Source organism: Leucoraja erinacea, chromosome 3 (assembly GCF_028641065.1).
Source record: "Leucoraja erinacea ecotype New England chromosome 3, Leri_hhj_1, whole genome shotgun sequence".
In the NCBI taxonomy this organism is placed as follows: domain Eukaryota; kingdom Metazoa; phylum Chordata; class Chondrichthyes; order Rajiformes; family Rajidae; genus Leucoraja; species Leucoraja erinaceus.
Window position 1 is genome coordinate 4,648,795 of NC_073379.1, and position 23,025 is coordinate 4,671,819.

Genomic DNA, 23,025 nt, shown 5'->3' on the forward strand with positions numbered 1-23,025 from the left:
AACGGGAATAGTGCCGGAGGATTGGCGTACTGCGCAAGTTGTTCCACTGTTTAAAAAGGGTTCTAAGAGTAAACCTAGCAATTATAGACCTGTTAGTTTGACGTCAGTGATGGGCAAATTAATGGAAAAGATACTTAGAGATAATATATATAAGCATCTGGATAAACAGAGTCTGGTTAGGAATAGTCAACATGGATTTGTGACTGGAAGGTCATGTTTAACTAATCTAAAAGTATGTGTATTTCCATTTGTGGGGTGATTTTGTGGAATGGTCGTGACGAAATGATTAAACACAGTATGAATATATTGCAATTTTAAAAAATGTACAAAAGATATATCTTTGAAAAGTACAGTAATGGGAAAGGAGAATGTAAATCTCACAGATGTTAATGGTGCTTGTTCTTTTTGTTCTTTTCTTTTTTTGTTCTTTTTTTCTTGATTGGAGTAGTTTTATTTGAATTGGCTGTTTAGTTTATTTTATTGAATTTTGCATTTGTTAATGGTGAAGAATGTGGGTAGGACTTGACAAGCATAGGCTTCTTCCTAGCCCTTTTCAAACGAGTCTAATGTGTATTATGTTGAAATTGGCTTTTGATTTTTTAATTTATGTACGTACATATATGCTATGTATATGTGTATGTGTGTATATGTATGTATATATGTACATGTAGATGTATGTGTGTATGTATTTATGTATATATATATATGTATATATAATTTTCCTTTTATTTATTCATTTTCATCTTTTCTTTTCTTTTTTTTTTAATCGTTCGAAATAAAGATATCATTCATTCATTCTTGAATTTTTTGAAGAGGTTACTCGGGAAATTGATGAGGGTAAAGCAGTGGATGTTGTATATATGGACTTCAGTAGGGCCTTTGACAAGGTTCCTCATGGAAGGTTGGTTAAGAAGGTTCAATTGTTGGGTATTAATGGTGGAGTAGTAAGATGGATTCAACAGTGGTGGAATGGGAGATGCCAGAGAGTAATGGTGGATGGTTGTTTGTCAGGTTGGAGGCCAGTGACTAGCGGGGTGCCACAAGGATCTGTGTTGGGTCGACTGTTGTTTGTCATGTACATCAATAATCTGGACGATGGTGTGGTAAATTGGATTAGTAAGTATGAAGATGATACTAAGATAGGTGGTGTTGTGGATAATGAAGTAAATTTTCAAAGTCTACAGAGAGATTTATGCCAGTTGGAAGAGTGGGCTGAAAGATGGCAGATGGAGTTTAATGCTGATAAGTGTGAGGTGCTACATCTTGGCAGGACAAATCAAAATAGGACGTGCATGGTAAATGGTAGGGAATTGAAGAATGCAGTTGAACAGAGGGATCTGGGAATAACTGTGCACAGTTCCCTGAAGGTGGAATCTCATGTAGATAGGGTGGTAAAGAAAGCTTTTGGTGTGCTGGCCTTTATAAATCAGAGCATTGAGTATAGAAGTTGGGATGTAATGTTAAAATTGTACAAGGCATTGGTGAGACCAATTCTGGAGTATGGTGTACAATTTTGGTCGCCTAATTATAGGAAGGATGTCAACAAAATAGAGAGAGTACAGAGGAGATTCACTAGAATGTTGCCTGGGTTTCAGCAACTAAGTTACAGAGAAAGGTTGAACAAGTTAGGTCTTCATTCTATGGAGCGCAGAAGGTTAAGGGGGGACTTGATAGGGGTCTTTAAAATGATGAGAGGGATAGACAGAGTTGACATGGATAAGCTTTTCCCACTGAGAGTAGGGAAAATTCAAACAAGAGGACATGACTTGAGAATTAAGGGACAGAAGTTTAGGGGTAACATGAGGGGGCACTTTACTCAGAGAGTGGTAGCTGTGTGGAATGAGCTTCCAGTGAAGGTGGTGGAGGCAGGTTCGATTTTATCATTTAAAAATAAATTGGATAGTTATATAGACGGGAAAGGAATGGAGGGTTATGGTCTGATCACAGGTATATGGGACTAGGGGAGAATACGTGTTCGGCACGGACTAGAAGGGCCGAGATAGCCTGTTTCCGTACTGTAATTGTTATATGGTTATATGATCGTGATTGGTCTTTCACGCCAACTCTATGTTCTTTCCGTGACCTCCTTTAGTTTTTATAGTTTTAGTTCAGGAGATAAATGGAAACAGGCCCTTCAGTGCACCGAGTCCATGCTAACTATCAATCTGCCGTTCACTCTAGTTCTATGTAATCTCACTTCCTCATCCACTCCCTGCACACCAGCAGCAATTTACAGAGGCCAATTAACCTGCATGTCTTTGGACTGAGAGAGGAGACTGGAGCACCCGAGAGGAACCCACCGTGCACGGCACAGGGAGAACATACAATCTCCACACAGACAGAACCCGAGGTCAGGATCGAACCTTGTTTCTGGCGCTGTGAGGCAGCAGCTCTACCAGCTGCACCACTATCCAAAAGTCTATCAACTTCTCCTTTGAACGTACTCAATGACTGAACATCCTCTCATCTCTAGAATGGAACTGCAAAGATCCACAACCTCCCAAACTGAAGATATTTCTCCTTATCTTAATCTCAATGTAGCTACTTCATTACCCTGAGAACGTGATGTTAACTTTAACTCTCTGGCCCGGAACAAGGTCTCACGGCATCTTATCTGATAACCCTCTAATAATTCATTTGTTTCAATGGGACTAACTCTCACGTCCAAATTGCCGTGAGTGCAGGTTCATTGGACTAAATTTATCTTTTCATCCAGTAAATCTTTGATCCCCGGCATCTAAAGCAGCACATCTTTCCTCAGGAAATATAAAAGAACGTCACAGCATTCCAGGTCTCACCAAGGTCCTTCCAACAAGACCTCTTACTTTTCCACTGAAATTTTATTTAATAAAGATTAACCTAAAATGGTTTCCTAAATATTGTATATGCTCATCATGTCATCTCTCTATAATTCATGTCAAAAGCACATGTCCCACTGAATAAGGTCCTCATATTTTAAAGAAACATTTTGCTTTTCCACTGGTCTTTCAAAGTGGATAAGTTCATAGTTCCTTAAATTGTGCTCATAGTCTTGGAGTTGTCCAGCACAGAAACAGGCCTTTCAACACAACTTGCCCATGCCAACCAAGATGCCCCATCTACATTGCAACAAAAGCTTTTCACTGTACCTCCTTACACGTGACAATGAACTCAACTGTTAGTTCCATCAGCCCGCATTTGGCCGACATTCCTCTAAACCTTTTCTATCCATGTAGCTGTTCAAATGTCGTTTAAATGATGTTCAAGTACCTGGCTCAACTATCCACTCTGGCAGCTCATTCCATGCCCTCACCACCCTCAGTTGCACCTCAGGTTCCAGTTGTCGTTTTGCTATTAGCCTATCCATATCTGCATGTAACATCTTTGAGTGCTCCTCGCCCATAATATTCCAATCTACCTTTGCATCCTCGGCAAACAGTAATCGCACATTCCCCTGTGTGCCATTGACCCCGTTTGTAAATTGCTGAAGCCAAGGCATTGAACTTTATAGCTCCCCACTGGTTACATGAAGGTGTCAAGGTCATACTAAGTGAAAAGCAACAAGACACATACCCTCATAAAATAAAAGTTCACATAAACATCCACCGCAGTGGATTCCACGCTCCTCACTGTGATGGAAGGCAATAACGTTCTATCTTCTTCCTCTTCTTCTCCCGCGGTGGGGATACTGCCACATTGATCATGCGGAATTGATATTGTACTTCTGTTGTTAAGCAATCTTAAATCCACAATAATGGATTAATTTAATCCCACAAAAAAACTAATTGATATGGAAATGCAATACCTCTGAATTTATCTGCTAGCTACACAGGTAGAAACTTCCAATGCATCTGTCAAATGTAACTTCTCTCTGAAGACGGCTGTCAAATTGAGCGGGATAAGGATCAGTTATAGACAGAGATTAATTCAGGCAAGTATGAGGTGTTGCACTTTGGGCGGCCAAGTGTATATACAGTGAATGGACCCTTAATGGAATGGGCAAGCGAGGAAGTGGAAAAAGTCATGGAGGGTCCCAACCCTTTGTCTGAAGAAGGGTCCCGACTCGAAACATCGCCTGTCCATTCCCTCCACAGATGCAGCTTGAAATTCTGAGTTCAAAACTTTGTGGTTGACTTAGGATTCCAACATCTGCAGTTCCTTGTGTCCCCAGGGAATGTATCCTGACTTTTCTCTCGTCTTCAAGAGAATTTCTTTACCTCTTCATACTCCATGCCATCTGTTATCCATGATCATATTGAATGGCGGTGCAGGCTCGAAGGGCCGAATGGCCTACTCCTGCACCTAATTTCTATGTTTCTATGTTATATATCGCAAATGACCGGAAATTAAATGGGAAGGAGTATCAAAGTAAAATTTCACAGTTGAGTGACTTTCTGAAGAAGGGTCTCGACCCGAAGCGTTGCCCATTCCTTTTCTCCAGAGATGCTGCCTGTCACGCTGAGTTACTCCAGCTTTTTGTGTCTATCTTCGGTTTAAACCAGCATCAGCAGTTCCTTCTTACACACTACTCTTCTCTTGTCCAAACTTTCATTCAACTTCCATCAGTGCAAACAAACTAACATTTGGAGTTCTTTTAGGAGAGGCAGACTTCCCTAAATCCAAAATGGTGATAGTTATGTGATTGGAGTTTTATGGCTAGCTTCCTACATTTCATATTTTATTGGGCCATGCTCAACTATCAGAAGCCCCCTCTAACTAAAGAAGCTGTTACTCATAAGGCTGTAAAGAAAAGGTCTCTCTCTCTCACTTCTCCTGCACATCTGTTTCTTTCTCTCTCCTCTTCTGCTTCTCTCACCCTGAGCGCCACAGAATCACAGTGTGTAATTCCTGTCTTGGGACATAGTTACCTCATCTGTGAACATATAAATGTAGAAATAATGAATTGCTAACTATGAAATCATTTCCATATCATTTATTTTACAATGTGAAAATTAAAAATGCAGCATGATCTACTGAGTATTTCTTACATTTTCTCTCTTTACAGCATATCAGCAGCCAGTTTTCCATGCTTTCTGAACCTGTTACATGTGGGAGTAAGGTTTTAATCTTCTACTATGATATATCTTTTTAGTTTTAGCTTATTAGAAAGATACAGCATGAAAACAGGCACTTTGTTCCACCGAGTCCACACTGACCATCAATCACACATTCAGAGTAATTCTAAAGTTCTTCAGGGTCTCGACCCGAAACGTCACCTAATCCTCGTGAGGTGCTGCCTGACCCTCTGAGTTTCTCCAGCATTTGGTGTCTATCTTCAGAGTGGTTCTATGTTATTCTATCTTTGCATCCACTCCCTGCATCTATCGGGGCAATTTAACAGAGGCCAATTAACCTACAAACCCGCACATCTTTGTAATGCGGTCACAGGGAGAACGTGCAAACTCCACACAGATCATCTTTTGAAGGTGTTGAATCCTTGATGATGCTGAGTTCTACAGATACTATGGTTGTAATCCACATGGCCATTGAAGACAATTGCAAACGTTGCCATTCCATTTAACTTCAACCAATGCACCAATGTAGGACCATTCGACAGAGGTCAAGTTTAGCAAACCTCACCGAGACTTTCCCTTCCTAATTTACTGGAATTAAGACCAACTAGAATGCAGCTATTGTTATCTGACTGACATATAAGATAGTTCATCTCCCCCCCATCTCTTTCTCCCCCCTCCCCCACCCTAGTTGTCCCACTAGTTCCACTGTTCACATCCTTGTATTGCTCTCTTTAGCACATCTTTCCCACCCCACAATGGACCATTATGGACTCCACCCTTCCTGAGGTCATCTGTTGCCGGCCTTGTTTAGTTCTGGCCTTTTCACACCACCTGTTTCCCCCTCTCTCCCCCCCCCCCCCCCCCCCCCAACTATCTTTCAGTGTTAAGAAGGATTCTGACCCAAAACATCACCCATTCCTTTTCTCCAGAGATGCTGCCTGACCCACTGAGTTACTCCAGCATTTTGGGGGTGTCTATCTTCAGAATAAACCAGCATCTGCAGTTCCTTACTACACATAACCTAGTTCAATGCAGGTTAAGAATGTAATTGCTCTCTGATTTCTATCTATGTATCAACCACAGATTGAGACCACACATAAATACAATTAAGCCAAACTCATGTACAGTAGGTAGAGCAAAGGAGGAGACACAGAGTGCAGCATCCAGTTCATAATGCTTCAATTCCACAGAATGGTTTATACCACATCCCTTATACCACATATACGACATCCCTTCGACCACACCCATCCTATCCCAATCAACGAATGCATCTTCCAGTCTAATCCCATCTGTGGCCTCGCTCCAATATTGAATTTTAACTTCTGGACCAGCCTTGTCCTTATCCAGAACTATTTTAAAGCTAATAGAATTGTGGTTCAATGGATATTTGTTGTCATATACAATTAAACATCACATAGTGAAATTCATTTTGCATATAATGCCATCGCCATCACATTTGGCGCCTATTATCGAGTTCAAAGTCCGGATTCCCGCGTATTCGTTCTACCGGAGCGTCTCCCAATCCCCTCCGTCGCCCATGACTGGCTCGGACCACGTACCGTAGTCTCTCTATTCCTATGATCGCTGGTCCCAAGAGACTCACCCACTGACATCTCAGTCACTTGCTGTGCATAATTCCCAAGCATAGGTCAATATTACCTTCTCCTTTGTAGGACTCTCCACTTATTGCCTGAGGAACCTTTCCTGAACACACATGACAAATGTGTTCCCCATCTAAACCCTTGACACTATGACCGTCCCAGTCTGTACAGGGAACGTTAAAATCCTCTACTATGGCAACACTATTAATCTTGCAGCCACCTGCAATCTCCCGATATATTTGTTCCTCTAATTTCCGTTGACTATTTGGGAGCCTACGGTACAATCTAAGACAATATTGCTGTTTCTCCCTCACCTGCAGATATTAGACCATAAGCAGAATTGTGTAAATGGCTTGAAACCCATTTCTGGCTGTGGCATGCTTTATTAAAACTCTTCATATCTCATCAACCATTGTTCGTAGTAGACTGAGAGCTTTTCAGTTGATGCCAGTTTTGTGTAGTATATTTATGTCTATGTATATAATATACTTGGAAAGAAAACAGATCCTGCAATAGCCACTCATTTGATTTATACTGCCTCGGACACTCCCACATACCTATATTCAGGGTCATCTCCAGGTTTGTAGAACCAATGTGGCTGTTCCCAGCCGGCATGGAATCCCATCGATGCCTTGTTCTTCAATGTTTCATAAATCCCACTTACTCTCTCTGTTGGCCGTGCTCCAAATCTCTCTTCTTTGGGATATCCAACTAATCCAGGAAAGAGCAAAACATGTCAGGTAATTTGCGAATACATTGTTGTTGATTCTGTTAATAAATATCGCATTTCTTTTAAGATTAGATATTGACTATTGGCCTGAAGCACTGAGCATCCATTTATACTAGTTTGATGACTGATTGAATTAATAGGAAGCTAAAGCATGGAAATAGACCCTTCGGCCCATCAAGTCCACAATTGATCGCCCTTTCACACTAGTTCTATGTTATGCCACTTTCACATCCTATACACGAGGGACAATTTACAGAAGCCAATTAACCTACAAACATGCACGTCTTTGGAATGTGGAAGGAAACTAGAGCACTTGGCTATCAATTCCTTGATAATAAACGTTGTCAAAAGTCCAACTAAACGGTTCTTGTTCATAAATTCTTGATGCAGAGTGAAAATCTGCACTAACTTGGACTTTACCAATGCAGTCATTTGTGTTTTTATTGTAATTGTGAATGTAACCAAAGCAGATGTAACACAAGTAATCACGCACGCTTAATCCTCTCTGACTAAAATCAGCAATGATCAAAGATGAATTTATTCTACAGCTGTATCCATCCTAACAATCACTCTTACCAAGGTTGTTGAATCCATATGATTCTCTTGCTTTATCCACAGCGTATTGGATCGTTGTCCATTTACCAAAACGATTGGGATCAAGTTCAATCAGGTCAAAATCGGGTTCCCCATTCATGATCCAGTCGCTAAGATACTTTCCAATCCCACCTGCATGAATTATTCCATACCTGGAAGTGCAAATAGCTTTTCTTTGAGAGGATATAAATTATAAACTGCAGTTGGTAATTTAACAGAGATTTTAATACAGGCTCAGCTACATTTAAAACCTTTCAGTTTTAGAGTCTTCCAAAGCATGTTCAGTTTCATTGGCAAACATGGTTGAAATATTTCATCAACACCACCCTGCCATCAGTAATGTCTCAATGTAATCTTCCACCAAATATCAGTGAGGAAATTCATGACCCACTGTTGGGGCATCCTCATGCTGGGAATTGATGGAAATCTGTGCCATAGTCAGGTAGATGCCAATGCGATAAACATTAATGCTGGAGAAACTCAGCGGGTCAGGCAGCATCTCTGGATAAAACAAAATGGATTCCTTTTCTCCAGAGACCCTGCCTGTCCCGCTGAGCTACTCCAGCATTTTGTGTCTATCTCCAGTATAAACGAGGGTACCCGGATGTGGCGCCGACGGACGAGAAGCCGAAGCAAAGAAGCGGAAGCTAAATAACCCAAAGGAAAAGAAGCCGAAACGCCAACTAACCGAAAGGGCGGGAGGCCTAAAAGTCAACTAACTGATAGGCTGCGTCGCCAAAAAGCAAACTCACCGAATGGCCGCTCTGCCGAAACGCCACCTACCCGAAAGGCGGCGCCGCCTACAAGCCAACGGACCGACTGCCGCTCAACAGAAAAGTCAAATAATGGACATGATGTTGCGGGGGGTGGGGGGGGGGGGGACTTGTCAGCGATTGGTCCAGACCCCCGCATCCATCACATCACTGTGGAGGGATGAACATTGTCCCACACCTCCGCTCCACCCGACCCGCAGCCCGCGGAGGGTGGCCGTGGGAGAGTGGGGGCTGTCCCGAGGGATGCGCACCTTCGGCCGCTTACAACTTGGTGCTTGGGTTTAGATTGCCCAGTCACCTATGGCTTGTGTGGGAAAATGATCCTCACGCTCCCGTCTCCCCCTTCACCCCGTAGGTGATTGGGCAATCTGAACCCAAGCTCCAAGTTGTAAGGAGCCGAAGGTGCGCATCCCTCGGAACAGCCCCCATTCTCCCACGGCCACCCTCCACGTCCACTTAACTGGAGACTTTGCTACCACCTGCCAGATAGCAATGCAAATTTCTTTCCCCACCCAGAGAAATGACTTCCCTGATCCTGTTGCTTCCTTAAATACATGACCTACAAAAGAAATGTAAAGGAAAACCCTGAAAGAATCAAAGTGGCTTCCCCAGTAGGGGATGTAATAAAGGCAACTTGCCCAATGGAGTACTTCACCCATCAGTCCACACCCATTGTCTCTCCAGCAAGCTAGCACATCTTACTTTGTTTTCAATAGATCTTACCAAGCCAACTGAAGCAGATACTAAGTAGAGATTCTGAAACCGGGGTCACTTTGGGGCAAAACACAAAGTGTTGATGTAACTCTATGATGACCCTTGGACTATCCTTGATCAGACTTTGCTGACTTTATCTTGCACTAAAGGTTATTCCCTTATCATGAATCTTTACACTGTAAATGGGTCGATTGTAATCATGTATTGTCTTTCTGCTGACTGGTTAGCATGTAGCAAAAAGCTGTACCTCGGTACACGTGACAGTAAACTAAACTGAAAGTGAACTGAACTAACTCAGCAATCTAATGAGGATTCCAAAGCCCAATCATAAGAAATCTACCGATGGGCTTGTACCTACTGACTTTGGGGTGAGAACAAGCATGATATCTTTCAGATCCCAAGGTCCATTAGGAATGAAAATTGGATTTAGATTCTGTTGTCCAATATTTGAACTGGCCAGGTCAATATCCCAGAGAACTCTTAATGTTTAACTCGTCAACCTGGACTATTATTTGGACTTGGGTTTGGGTAGACCCAACACCTCAAATTTGCTTAGTACCAACCCTACAGGTTAATGCCCAATTTGTGACCTAACTTGACAAACAACGATTAGCCAGCAGAAGGAATATGCCAGTCTGTCATGTGTAAGAAGGAACTGCAGATGCTGGTTTAAATCGAAGGTAGACATAAAAAGCTGGAGTAAACTCAGCGGGACAGGCAGCACCTCTGGGGAGGAGGAGTGGGTGACGTCACCCATTCCTTCTCTCCAGAGTTGCTGCCTGTCCCGCTGAGTTACTCCAGCATTTTGCGTCTGCCAGTAACTCAGTTGATTAATATCAAACCGCAACTCTAAGAATATGTGAGTACATGAATCTTGGCCATTGCTAATTTGCACAGAAGCTTTCCAGACTTCATTGAAGGATTTGCATGCGATGTTGAAGGAGTATGCACTACACAATATAGATGCCTTGATAGCAATGGTTGAGGGAATCTTAATTATGGTGATATATCTCCATGCATATCAAGGATGTGGATGATAAAAAATGAATTGTTATCCATTTCCACTTTGATGGTGTAAAAACCGTATTTTCTGTAAGTCTTTGCCAAGATTTAGTTTAAAGCTGTACTTGGTTCATGGACAGCCTAAAGCCTCTGTCCCAAATGTGAGTTCACCCTAAGAGCTCTCTCGAGTTAAAAAAAAAGCCTAACTCGTAAGTATCTACGTGGGCTTGTACGTAGGACCTTGGGGTGGATGTCCCAAGCGGCTCGTAATGCTAACGCGGGTACTTAGGGAAACGCGATAACTCGTTTGAATTATTTTCAACACCCCAGAAAACTCTCCAAGAGTTTCCCCTCGTCACCTGGACTATAGTTGGACCGCGTTTGGGTAGTACCCAACACCTCCATTTGCTTACGAGCAACCCTACGGGACAATCCCCGAGGTGACCTAACTTGACATTCTACGTACTTACCACGAAGTTTATGCCATTTTTTTTTTTGTAACTCGGAAGAAGACATAGTTTAAATCGAAACATAGAAATTAAATGCTGGAGTAGGCCATTCGGCCCTTCGAGCCTGCACCGCCATTCAATATGATCATGGCTGATCATCCAACTCAGTATCCCGTACCTGCCTTCTCTCCATACCCCCTTATCCCCTTAGCCACAAGGGCCACATCTACCTCCCTCTAAAATATAGCCAATGAACTGGCCTCAACTACCTTCTATGGCAGAAAATTCCACATATTCACCGCTCTCTGTGTGAAAAAAGTTCTTCTCATCTCGGTTTTAAAGGATTTCCCCTTTATCCTTAAGCTGTGACCCCTTGTCCTGGAGCTGTGACCCCTTGTCCTGGGACTTCCCTAATTATCGGGAATAATCTTCATGCATCTCAGCCTGTCCAACCCCTTAAGAATTTTGTAAGTTTCTATAAGATCCCCTCTCAATCTTCTAAATTCTAGAGAGTATAAACCAAGTCTATCCAGTCTTTCTTCATAAGACAAAGTCTGACATCCCACTAATCAGTCTGGTGAAACCGTCTCTCACTCCCTCTATGGCAATAAAATCTTCCTCAGATTTGGAGACCAAAACTGTACGCAATACTCGAGGTGTGGTCTCACCAAGACCCTGTACAACTGCAGTAGAACCTCTCTGCTCCTATACTCAAATCCTTTTGCAATGAAAGCTAACATACCATTTGCTTTCTTTACTGCCTGCTGCACCTGCATGCCTACCTTCAATGACTGGTGTACCATGACACCCAGGTCTCGCTGCATCTCCCCCGTTCCCAATCGGCCACCATTTAGATAATAGTCTGTTTTCCTATTTTTTCTACCAAAATGGATAACCTCACATTTATGAGCTCTTGGGTGAACTCGATATCGTGGGACAGGGGCTTTAGTTTAAGTTAGTACCTTGACTGCCTTAACACCTTCCACATCTTTATTATTTGAGATAACGTCTCCAGTTTGGCTCCCCTTAGAATTCGCTGCCAAAAATGAATCATTCACTTGAACCCCAACGGTTAAGTCCTAAGATTTAAGGGTTAATCGTCTCAACTATTTCTTAATATGAAATTAATCTTAAGTCATACGGACTTCCAGAAGGCGCTCGATAAAATCTCTGATCTATCCAATATTAGATATTGTTAAGAACGGGAGGCACGGTGGCACAGACAGCACCTGCAGTCAGGATCAGGATCAAACCTGGGACTCTGGTAAGGCAGCAACTCTACCGCTGCACCACTCTGCCACCCTGTCCAGAAAGCTTCTGTGCAAAGTAGTAATGGCCGAGATTTATGTGCTCAGATATGCTAAGATTTTTTGCATCCTAGCAATTACAAGTCTCCTTGTGGGCTATGAATAAAAACAGTTCTCAAAAGCCTGCCAGTGAATATATTGAGAGGCCCAAACAGTATTTCAGCTGCAGTGTCTGAATAGTACTCTAGCTGCTTGGAATAATCTCAAAAGGGAATATTCGATTCAAATATATCTCCACGCCCTCACCTGACTTCACCCTTGAGCCTCTTCCTTTATCTCATGCCCCTCACACCCATGTCAGAAAATCACCTGATGAAGGTATTCACCACAACAATTTGCTGGCCTTACCAAGGGAGTGCAGGCATCACACATCTTCAATCAGAGTGCATTTTCAATCAGAATAACATATATAAGATTTGACGTACATTCATCTGAAACGGTTTGGAAGAGTGAAGCAAATCTCCCATAAATCAAAGTAAATGAAGATACTGTATGCATGACAGTATGATAAATATCTTCCTGTTCAATCTTCAAACTGCAAGGGTTTGCAGATGCCTTATTCCACGGGGAGGGCTGAATCCCTTTGCTTTCTCTGGGATATCAAGCATGTTAAGATTATTGTATCATTTTCAGTTATCAAACATGTCAACCGGCGCTTCGTGGGCCTTTCTCATGTTATGCATTAGAGTGAGTGTGTCTCTGACTTGAACCACCTGGGCTTCCAATGCTTCCACTTCAGTTACTCCGTTTTGAGCTTTGACAACTATTTCTGTCACTTTATCCGTAGTCTCATGAAATTCTGTCAGTGACAGTGTAAGGCCCCCTGAGAGATCATAACTTCAGCATTGCATGTATGAAGGTTATTCCATCAACAACTGAACTGATTGAAAGATACAGCATGGAAACAAGCACTTCGGCCCATCGAGTCCACGCCGACCATCGATCACCCGTTCGCACTCGCGCTGTGTGGTACCACCTTCTCATCCACTCCCGATGCACTGGGGGAAATGCCTACAAACCCGCACGCATTTGGGGTGCGGGAGGAAACCGGAGCTCCTGGAAGAAACCCACGCGGTCACAGGGATGAAATAAACTAGAGGCGAGAAAAGACCAGAACAAATCAGGGCCAGCAACGACCCGCTGATTTACTCCAGCATTCGTTGTCAATTTTCGCTATAAACCAGCATCTGCAATTACTTCCTGGTCTGCATTTATTGATGGACACAGAGGTTTAAATACACGGGGACAGGTTTTAACATCTGACAGAAACCGGATGTGCCAGGATTTCTCCAAAGAGGACAACCTTTGGCATTGTGTCCCAACTCATTGACGAATGAATGAAAATATTAGTGACGGTGATCGAGAAGAAACAGAAAAGGGTACCTACCCAAAGCCGATGGCCACCCAGTAGTTACGCGCACCTTGATGGGGTCCAGCCATGGGAAGTATATCGGGTGTGTATGTGATAGGACCTGATATTATGTTTATTATGTCGGCTCTTTTCAAAACTGGCACCATTTCCATGGCACACTCGACATTGTCCATGATTCTATCCAAATCCGATTCAAAAAGTTCCTTCCCAAATCCTGGAACAGATCATGATACAGAAACACTTGAGTAAACATAGAAACATAGAAAATAGGTGCAGGAGTAGGCCATTCGGCCCTTCGAGCCTGCACCGCCATTCAATATGATCATGGCTGATCATCCAACTCAGTATCCTGTACCTGCCTTCTCTCCATACCCCCTGATCCCTTTAGCCACAAGGGCCACATCTAACTCCCTCTTAAATATAGCCAATGAACTGGCCTCAACTACCTTCTGTGGCAGAGAATTCCAGAGATTCACCACTCTCTGTGTAAACAATATTTTTCTCATCTCAGTCCCAAAAGATTTCCCCTTTATCCTTAAACTGTGACCCCTTTTTCTGGACTTCTCCAACATCGGGAACAATCTTCCTGCATCTAGCCTGTCCAACCCCTTATGTTTTTTGTAAGTTTCTATAAGATCCCCCCTCAATCTTCTAAATTCTAGCGAGTACAAGCCGAGTCTATCCAGTCTTTCTTCATATGAAAGTCCTGACATCCCAGGAATGAGTCTGGTGAACCTTCTCTGTACTCCCTCTATGGCAAGAATGTCTTTCCTCAGATTTAGAGACCAAAACTGTACGCAATACTCCAGGTGTGGATCAAACCAAGACCCTGTACAACTGCAGTAGAACCTCCCTGCTCCTATACTCAAATCCTTTTGCTATGAATATCATCATAGCATAAACATCATAGCATAGCTGCTATGTGATCAGCTGATAAGTGGAACTCTGAATACTGCTGACATGTCACGGGGTTAAAAAATTAACTACTTTCACACAGATTACTCTCATATTGATGAGTCCTATCGGTATCCAATCATCAGAAGTATGAAAACGCACACTTCCAGATCCAGGGACAGTTTCCCCCCGCTGTTATCAGGCAATTGAACCAACTAGAAAGAGGTCCTGACCTACCATCTATCTCATTGGAGGCTCACGGACTATCTTTAATCAGACTTTACTGGACTTTACCTTGCACTAAATGTTATCCTCTTTATTCTGCATCTGTGCACTGTGGACGGCTAGGTTGTAATCATGCATAGTATTTTCGGCCCGAAACGTTGCCTATTCGGCCCGAAACGTTGCCTCCTTCGCTCCATAGATGCTGCTGCACCCGCTGAGTTTCTCCAGCATTTTTGTGTACCTTCGTTTTCCAGCATCTGCAGTTCCTTCTTAAACACAATAGCATTTTCGCTGACTGGATAGCACACAACGAAAAATGGTTTTCACTGTACCTCTTTGCACGTGACAATAAACTCAACTCAACTCTTTAATCAGACTTTATCTTGCACTACAGGATACAGAGAATAATGTTTAGTGCAAGATAAAGTCCAGTAAAGTCTGATTGAAGATAACAGCTGGGAAGAAACTGTCCCTCAATCTGGAGGTGTGCTTTTTCATACTTGAATATATATAACATGGAAACAGGCCCTTCAGCCCATGCCAACCATCGATCGACATTCACACTAGTTCTATGTTGTCCAATCCAATCCAATCCAACCAACTTTATTTGTCAAGCACTTTAAAACAGCCAATGTTGACCAAAGTGCTGTACAGAAGAATAAACAAGACATCATAAACAGACACCATAACAGCTCACATGAGGCGCAAAAATTACATATGAAATACAACAATAAATTAAAAGACATAAAACATGAGTAAAAATAAAAGCCACGGAATAAAAGCAATCAAAAAATAAGAATTTAAATCAAGTAAATAAATAAAGTCGACATCTTACTGGGTATCAAAGGCCACGGAGAAGAGATGGGTTTTAACAAGTGATTTAAAAACACACAGAGAAGAGGCCTGTTTAATGTGGAGAGGCAGATCGTTCCATAATTTGGGTGCCGACACAGCAAAGGCACGGTCCCCTCTGAGCTTCAGCTTAGTTCTAGGCCCACTCAGGGGCAGCTGATTATCTGACCTGAGAGAGCGGGCGGGTGTACAAGGGTGTAGAAGCTCAGATAGGTAGGGCGGGGCAAGACCATTCAGGGATTTAAAAGCAAATAGAAGAATTTTAAAATGGATCCTAAACTGAATAGGCAACCAGTGGAGTGAGGCTAAAATGTGCTCATGTTTACGTGTGCCAGTTAAAAGACGTACAGTGCATTCTGTACCATCTGGAGACGGGCGATGGAGGACCCACTAACCCCCACATACAGTGCATTGCAGTAATCCAGCCGAGTGGTAACAAAGGCATGGATTACCGTCTCAAAGTGCTGCCTTGACAGAATTGGCTTTATTTTGGCCAGCTGCCTCAAATGGAAAAAGCTTGATTTAACAACAGCCTTGATCTGACTGTCAAATTTAAGCTCAGGGTCCACTTTAACCCCTAGGTTTGTGATGCTTGGTCTGATATACTGGGCCAGGGAGCCCAGATCTACAGGGGAGGCCCCAGTGGTGCCACCAAAAACCATTACTTCCGTCTTTTTATCATTAAAATTTAAAAAGTTCAGAGCCATCCAGGCCTTTATGTCGTTGAGACACTCAAGTAACAGTCCGACAGAGCGTTCATCCTTCTTTTTAAGAGGCACATAAATCTGACTGTCGTCTGCATAAAAATGGAATGAAATTCCGTGCTTCCTTAGTATGGAACCAAGTGGCAGCAAATAGAGAGAGAAGAGGAGAGGGCCAAGAACTGAGCCCTGTGGGACCCCACACGAGAGAGGAGCAGAGGAGGATACAGAGTCCCCAAGGCTGACACAGAAAGTTCGATCAGCCAGGTACGACCTGAACCACTCCAGTGCTATGCCCTTGATACCCACCCACTGCTTCAAACGTGAGATCAATATTTCATGATCCACTGTGTCAAAAGCAGCAGTCAAATCTAAAAGCACAAGGATAACACAGTCACCAAGGTCAGTAGCTAAAAGATTATCATTACAAACTCTTAAAAGGGCTGATTCGGTGCTGTGCAGGGTCTTAAAACCGGATTGGAAAACTTCTAGAATATTATGTTCTTCCAGAAAGGCCATTAATTGACTGTGCACAATCTTCTCCAGGATTTTTGAAAGAAAAGGCAGTTTGGAGATAGGCCTGAAATTTCCAAGAACTGCAGGTTTACCCATTATCGCATCCATTCCCTGCATACCAGGGGCAATTTACAGCAGCCAATTAGCCACCGCTTTGGGATGTGGGAGCAAACTGGAGCACCCAGACGAAACCCACATGGTAACAGTGAAAACGTGCAAACTCCACGCAGACAGCACCCGAGGTCAGGATCCAACCCAAGTCTCTGTGGGTGTGACGCTGCAGGTCTACCAGCTGCACCACGGTACACCTGTTATGTGCGTTCTTTTTCTCCTTCAATGTTTGACTATAGACAATAGGTGCAGAAGTAGGCCACTCGAGCCAGCACCGCCATTCAATGTGATCATGGCTAATCATCCACAATAAGCAGCATACCGGAGGACTGGGAGAAATTCAGAGACCAGCAGAGGCGGACGAAGGGCTTAATTAGGAAAGGAAAAATGGATTATGAAAGAAAACTGGCAGGGAACATAAAAACTGACTGCAAAAGTTTTTATAGATATGTGAAAAGAAAGAGATTAGCTAAAACAAATGTAGGTCCCTTGCAGTCAGAAACAGGTGAGTTGATCATGGGGAACCAGGATATGGCGGACCAATTGAATAACTACTTTGGTTCCGTCTTCACTAAGGAAGACATAAATAATCTGCCGGAAATAGCAGACCCGCGGGTCAAAGGAGTTGGAGGAATTGAGTGAAATCCAGGTTAGTCGGGAAGTGGTGTTGGGTAAATTGAATGGATTAAAGGCCGATAAATCCACAGGGCCAGATAGGCTGCATCCCAGAGTACTTAAGGAAGTAGCTACAGAAATAGTGGATGCATTAGTAATAATCTTTCAAAACTCTTTAGATTCTGGAGTAGTTCCAGAGGATTGGCGGGTAGCAAATGTAACCCCACTTTTTAAGAAGGGAGGGAGAGAGAGAAAACGGGGAATTACAGACCAGTTAGTCTAACATCGGTAGTGGGGAAACTGCTAGAGTCAGTTATTAAAGATGGGATAGCAGCACATTTGGAAAGTGGTGAAATCATTGGACAAAGTCAGCATGGATTTACGAAAGGTAAATCATGTCTGACGAATCTTATAGAATTTTTCGAGGATGTAACTAGTAGCGTGGATAGGGGAGAACCAGTGGATGTGGTGTATCTGGACTTCCAGAAGGCTTTCAACAAGGTCCCACATAAGAGATTAGTATACAAACTTAAAGCACACGGCATTGGGGGTTCAGTATTGATGTGGATAGAGAACTGGCTGGCAAACAGGAAGCAAAGAGTAGGAGTAAACGGGTCCTTTTCACAATGGCAGCCAGTGACTAGTGGGGTACCGCAAGGCTCAGTACTGGGACCCCAGCTATTTACAATATATATTAATGATCTGAATGAGGGAATTGAAGGCAATATCTCCAAGTTTGCGGATGACACTAATCTGGGGGGCAGTGTTAACTGTGAGGAGGATGCTAGGAGACTGCAAGGTGACTTGGATAGGCTGGGTGAGTGGGCAAATGTTTGGCAGATGCAGTATAATGTGGATAAATGTGAGGTTATCCATTTTGGTGGCAAAAACGGGAAAGCAGACTATTATCTAAATGGTGGCCGATTGGGAAAGGGGGAGATGCAGCGAGACCTGGGTGTCATAGTACACCAGTCATTGAAGGTAGGCATGCAGGTGCAGCAGGCAGTAAAGAAAGCGAATGGTATGTTGGCTTTCATAGCAAGAGGATTTGAGTATAGGAGCAGGCAGGTTCTACTGCAGTTGTACAGGGTCTTGGTGAGACCACACCTGGAGTATTGCGTACAGTTTTGGTCTCCAAATCTGAGGAAGGACATTATTGCCATAGAGGGAGTGCAGAGAAGGTTCACCAGACTGATTCCTGGGATGTCAGGACTGTCTTATGAAGAAGGACTGGATAGACTTGGTTTATACTCTCTAGAATTTAGGAGATTGAGAGGGGATCTTATAGAAATTTACAAAATTCTTAAGGGGTTGGACAGGCTAAATGCAGGAAGATTGCTCCCGATGTTGGGGAAGTCCAGGACAAGGGGTCACAGCTTAAGGATCAGGGGGAAATCCTTTAAAACCGAGATGAGAAGAACTTTTTTCATACAGAGAGTGATGAATCTCTGGAACTCTCTGCCACAGAGGGTAGTCGAGGCCAGTTAATTGGCTATATTTAAGAGGGAGTTAGATGTGGCCCTTGTGGCTAAGGGGATCAGAGGGTATGGAGAGAAGGCAGGTACGGGATACTGAGTTGGATGATCAGCCATGATCATATTGAATGGCGGTGCAGGCTCGAAGGGCCGAATGGCCTACTCCTGCACCTAATTTCTATGTTTCTATGTTTCTATCCCTTGACTCCGCTATCTTTAACTCTATCTAACTCTCTCCTGAAAGCATCCAGAGAATTGGCCTCCACTGCCACCTCATGTATGTAATATTGTATGTTTGTGTGTAATATAGCGTGTATGTTTTTGTGTGTAATATAGTGTGTACCTGATACTATTAAGTCAAACTATAACATGCTCTTTTACCTGTTGGGACACCATCATTTAACCAAGAGTCCTGTATCTTCATCTTCTCCTTATCTTCATAGGGACCAAATAGAAGACCATCGCGTTCCTGACGCAGATAGTACGAGCCCTCCAAGTCACGGAGAACGGGAAGCTCTTGTTTCAGTAATTTCACCTCTGGAACTGTTGACGTGATCACGTACTGATGGTGGACGGGGACAAGGGGGTGATCCAACCCGATCATCTTTCCAACTTCACGGGCCCAAAATCCTACAGTAAAAGCAGAGGAAATATAAACTCCAAACAAACCCGCATTCACATTAGCAATGTGTTGCAACAAGGAACTGCAGATGCTGGTTCACAAAAGAAGACACAAAGTGCTGGAGTAACTCTGGGTCAGGCAGCATCTCTGGAGAACATGGACAGGTGACGTTTGAGATCGGAAGCCTTTTTCTGTAGAAGTGTTCTGACCCGAAACGTCACCTGTCCACGTTGTTCGGGGATGCTGCCTGACCCGCTGAGTTACTCCAGCATTTTGTGTCCTTAATATGCCAGCATCTGCAGTTCTGTGTTTTTAATATGCAAAAATATTACCATGTACCCATCTTCTTTTGATCTTATGTGTATCACTTCTTGTTTCTTGAACCAGCACCATTCTTTCTACTTTTGCATGGCCTTTTATTCAAAGCTTTTTTTTCCTATTTTATATCCTCACTCACTAAAGTTATAATCGCACTTTGAATCAACCATACTACTACTTCCACTCCCACTCACACTCTCTTTTCGTGAAGATCTGTTCAATAGATAATTCAATTCCTACTCAAGATCAATTTGAAATGCCTGAGTTATATTCTCAAGGAGCAAACGGATTGGAAGCGACCTTAAGCCCCTGTCCCACTGTACGAGGTAATTCAAGAGTTCTCCCGGGTTTTCCCCTGATCCCCTGATCCGAACTCGGAGAATGTCCGTAGCGGGACTGTAGGAGTTCGTGGACGTCTCGTAACGGCTCGTAATGCTAACGGTAGGTACTCGAGACATCCGGTAAACTCATCACGTTTTTTCATCCCTGCAAAAAATGACCACGAGTGAAAAAATACTTGTGATTAAAAAAATTGTTACTCGTACAGCTGATCATCCCCAATCAGTACCCCGTTCCTGCCTTCTCCCCATATCCCCTGACTCCGCTATCTTTAAGAGCCCTGTCTAGCTCTCTCTTGAAAGTATCCAGAGAACCTGCAGAGAATTCCACAGACTCACCACTCTCTGTGAGAAAAAGCGTTTCCTCGTCTCTGTTCTAAATGGCTTACTCCTTATTCTTAAACTGTGGCCCCTGGTTCTGGACTCCCCCAACATCGGGAACATGTTTCCTGCCTCTTGCGTGTCCAAACCCTTAATAATCTTATATTAATCTTATATGTTTCACTAAGTCCACCTGCCTTAACCAACCACCCATCAGTGTTTTTTAAGATTCCAAGCACCCTCAGCGTGAAAAAATTCACCCACATCCCCCACATTATATGTTGCTTTCTGAAATAGGTTGGGATTCAGTTTGTCAGGAAAGCTGAGCCTGTGCTGCATGTTGTAGATGAATACCAGTGACCCTGAAAGCTTCCATGGGGCGTTCTCTACACTATTATTTTACAGGATAATCAGACCAGTTAATGTGCTACTTGATGCCCGTGAGTAGCTTATACATCAGTCAAAAACATATTTACACAGCTGGTCGAAAATATTATGAGGCACAGTGTATATAAATATCATGGGGTCTGACATACCGAAGTAAAGATTCCAGTGTCTGATAGCTGTGGTGGTGTGCTGTTACCTAGCCTAAGAAGTGATGGGAGGGGGTTGCGTTCCACATATTTATCTTAGAACATGAGTTACCTTTGTAGGTGGAAGTTGAGAGGCAGAAATTGCCCTGAGTGCGTATGGAGTGGACATGAACGCGAGGTTGCATAGAATTGGTGCTCACATGAATTGATGTGGACTTAGTGGGTCCATGGGCATGTTTCCATGCTGTACCACTGCACTAAACTAAACTAATACGCCCCATTTGAAGGCACGCCAATGACTCTACTTCCTTAGAAGGCATAGGAAATTCGGCATGGCCCCAACAACTCCCGCCAACTCCTACACCAAGTGCCATAGGAAGCATTTTATCGGGACGCATCACAGCATGGCTTGGGAACAGCTCCATCCAAGACCGCAAGGAATCGCAGACAATCACACAAACCATTCTCCCTTTTACACTTCACGCTGCTTCGGCAAGGCCAGTGGCATAATCAAGGGCGAGTCTTACACCCTAGTTTCATCAGGCAAGAGGTATTTAGAAGCATGAAAACGCACACCTCCAGATTCAGGTACAGTCTCTTTCCAGCTGTTAGCAGGCGACTGAACCATCCAATGAACAACTAGAGAGCAGTCCTGAGCTACGATCTGTCTCATTGGAGTCCCTCAACCTACCTTTAATCACACTTGACTAGACTTTATCTTGCACTATTCCTTTTATCATGTATCTGTACATGGTGGACGGCTCAGTTGTAATCATGTATATTCTTTCTGGTGACTGGTTAGCTTGTAACAAATGCTTTTTACCCTGGTACATGTAATAATAAAATCAACTACTGCAGGAAAATCAACTTAGTATTGAAAAGTACAATGGTCTACATGGAAATGTTCATAAGCTGTACAAATCTAAGTCTCCACTCGAGACGATATATTCTCAAGGAAGCAAACGCAATGAAAAATGAAGAACTTTTTTTTTCCTGCTGTTTGGATTCCTTCCTTTGTATAAAATACCAAAGTCCTTTGCCCTGACAAATAAGAACAGCAGTGAACCGATGTACACTGCAGCTTGTAAACAGAGTAATATTGACAGATGACAACCAAGGCAGACTGAGAGCAGTCAGGTCCAGTCAAGTTGGTTGTCATTTGCAGGAGGAGTACGTTGATGTAGAGGTACGATGAAATCTTGGTGCCAAGCAAGACTTGGCTTTCAGTGCGACTTTGGACTGCACTCATTTACCAAATGTTTAATTGCCACGTGCACAGGCAGCGGAACAATGAAATCCGTGCTGGCAGCAGCATAATGGCCCACTAGCACAACCTGCATAGATAATATGCACACACAAAAAAATTCACCCCCACACTTTGTTTTGAGCTTCTCTTGGGTTTCCACTGGGAAGGTCCAGTGGACAGCAGGGCCAGAAAGGAAGGTCCAGCGCTTGAGAGGTTGAGCAGGTTGTGACTCTATTCCTTGGGGCACAGGAGGATGAATGGCGATCTTATAGAGGTACAAAACCATGAGAGGAATAGATCGGGTAGACAGACACACAGAATCACTTGCCCAGAGTAAGGGAATCAAGAACGAGGGAACATAGATTTACGGTGAGGGGGGAAAGATTTAATAGGTAACTTTTTTACACAAAGGGTAGTGGGTATATGGAATGAGCTTCCAGAGGAGGTTGTTGAGGCAGGGACTATTGCAATGTTTAAAAAACATTTAGACAGGTACATGGATAGAATAGGTTTAGAGGGACATGGGTCAAATGCAGGCAGGTGGGTCTAGTGTACATGGCACATGTTGGTCAGTGTGGGCAAGTTGGGCTGAAGGGCCTGTTTCCACGCTGGATGACTCTATGACTGTAATATCACCCCTCAGTCTCCTGTACTCCAATAAATAAACCCCTAGCCTTCCCAACCCCTCTCTGTAGCTGATGGGATGAAAACACCAATACTTT

The 23,025-nt window shown here is 43.3% G+C and overlaps 1 protein-coding gene across 1 annotated transcript in view; it reads right to left on the reverse strand.

The window, feature by feature from the left end:
- The window catches only part of dmgdh (dimethylglycine dehydrogenase), an 83,941-nt gene that overhangs the window by 32,253 nt on the left and 28,663 nt on the right, over positions 1-23,025 (reverse strand). Inside the window, exons 6-9 of the mRNA XM_055631606.1 lie at positions 19,307-19,555; positions 13,552-13,750; positions 7,902-8,071; positions 7,153-7,306 (exon numbers count right to left, since the gene is read on the reverse strand). Coding sequence (XP_055487581.1) covers positions 7,153-7,306; positions 7,902-8,071; positions 13,552-13,750; positions 19,307-19,555 — 772 coding nt within the window. The remainder of the gene's footprint in view (positions 1-7,152; positions 7,307-7,901; positions 8,072-13,551; positions 13,751-19,306; positions 19,556-23,025) is intronic.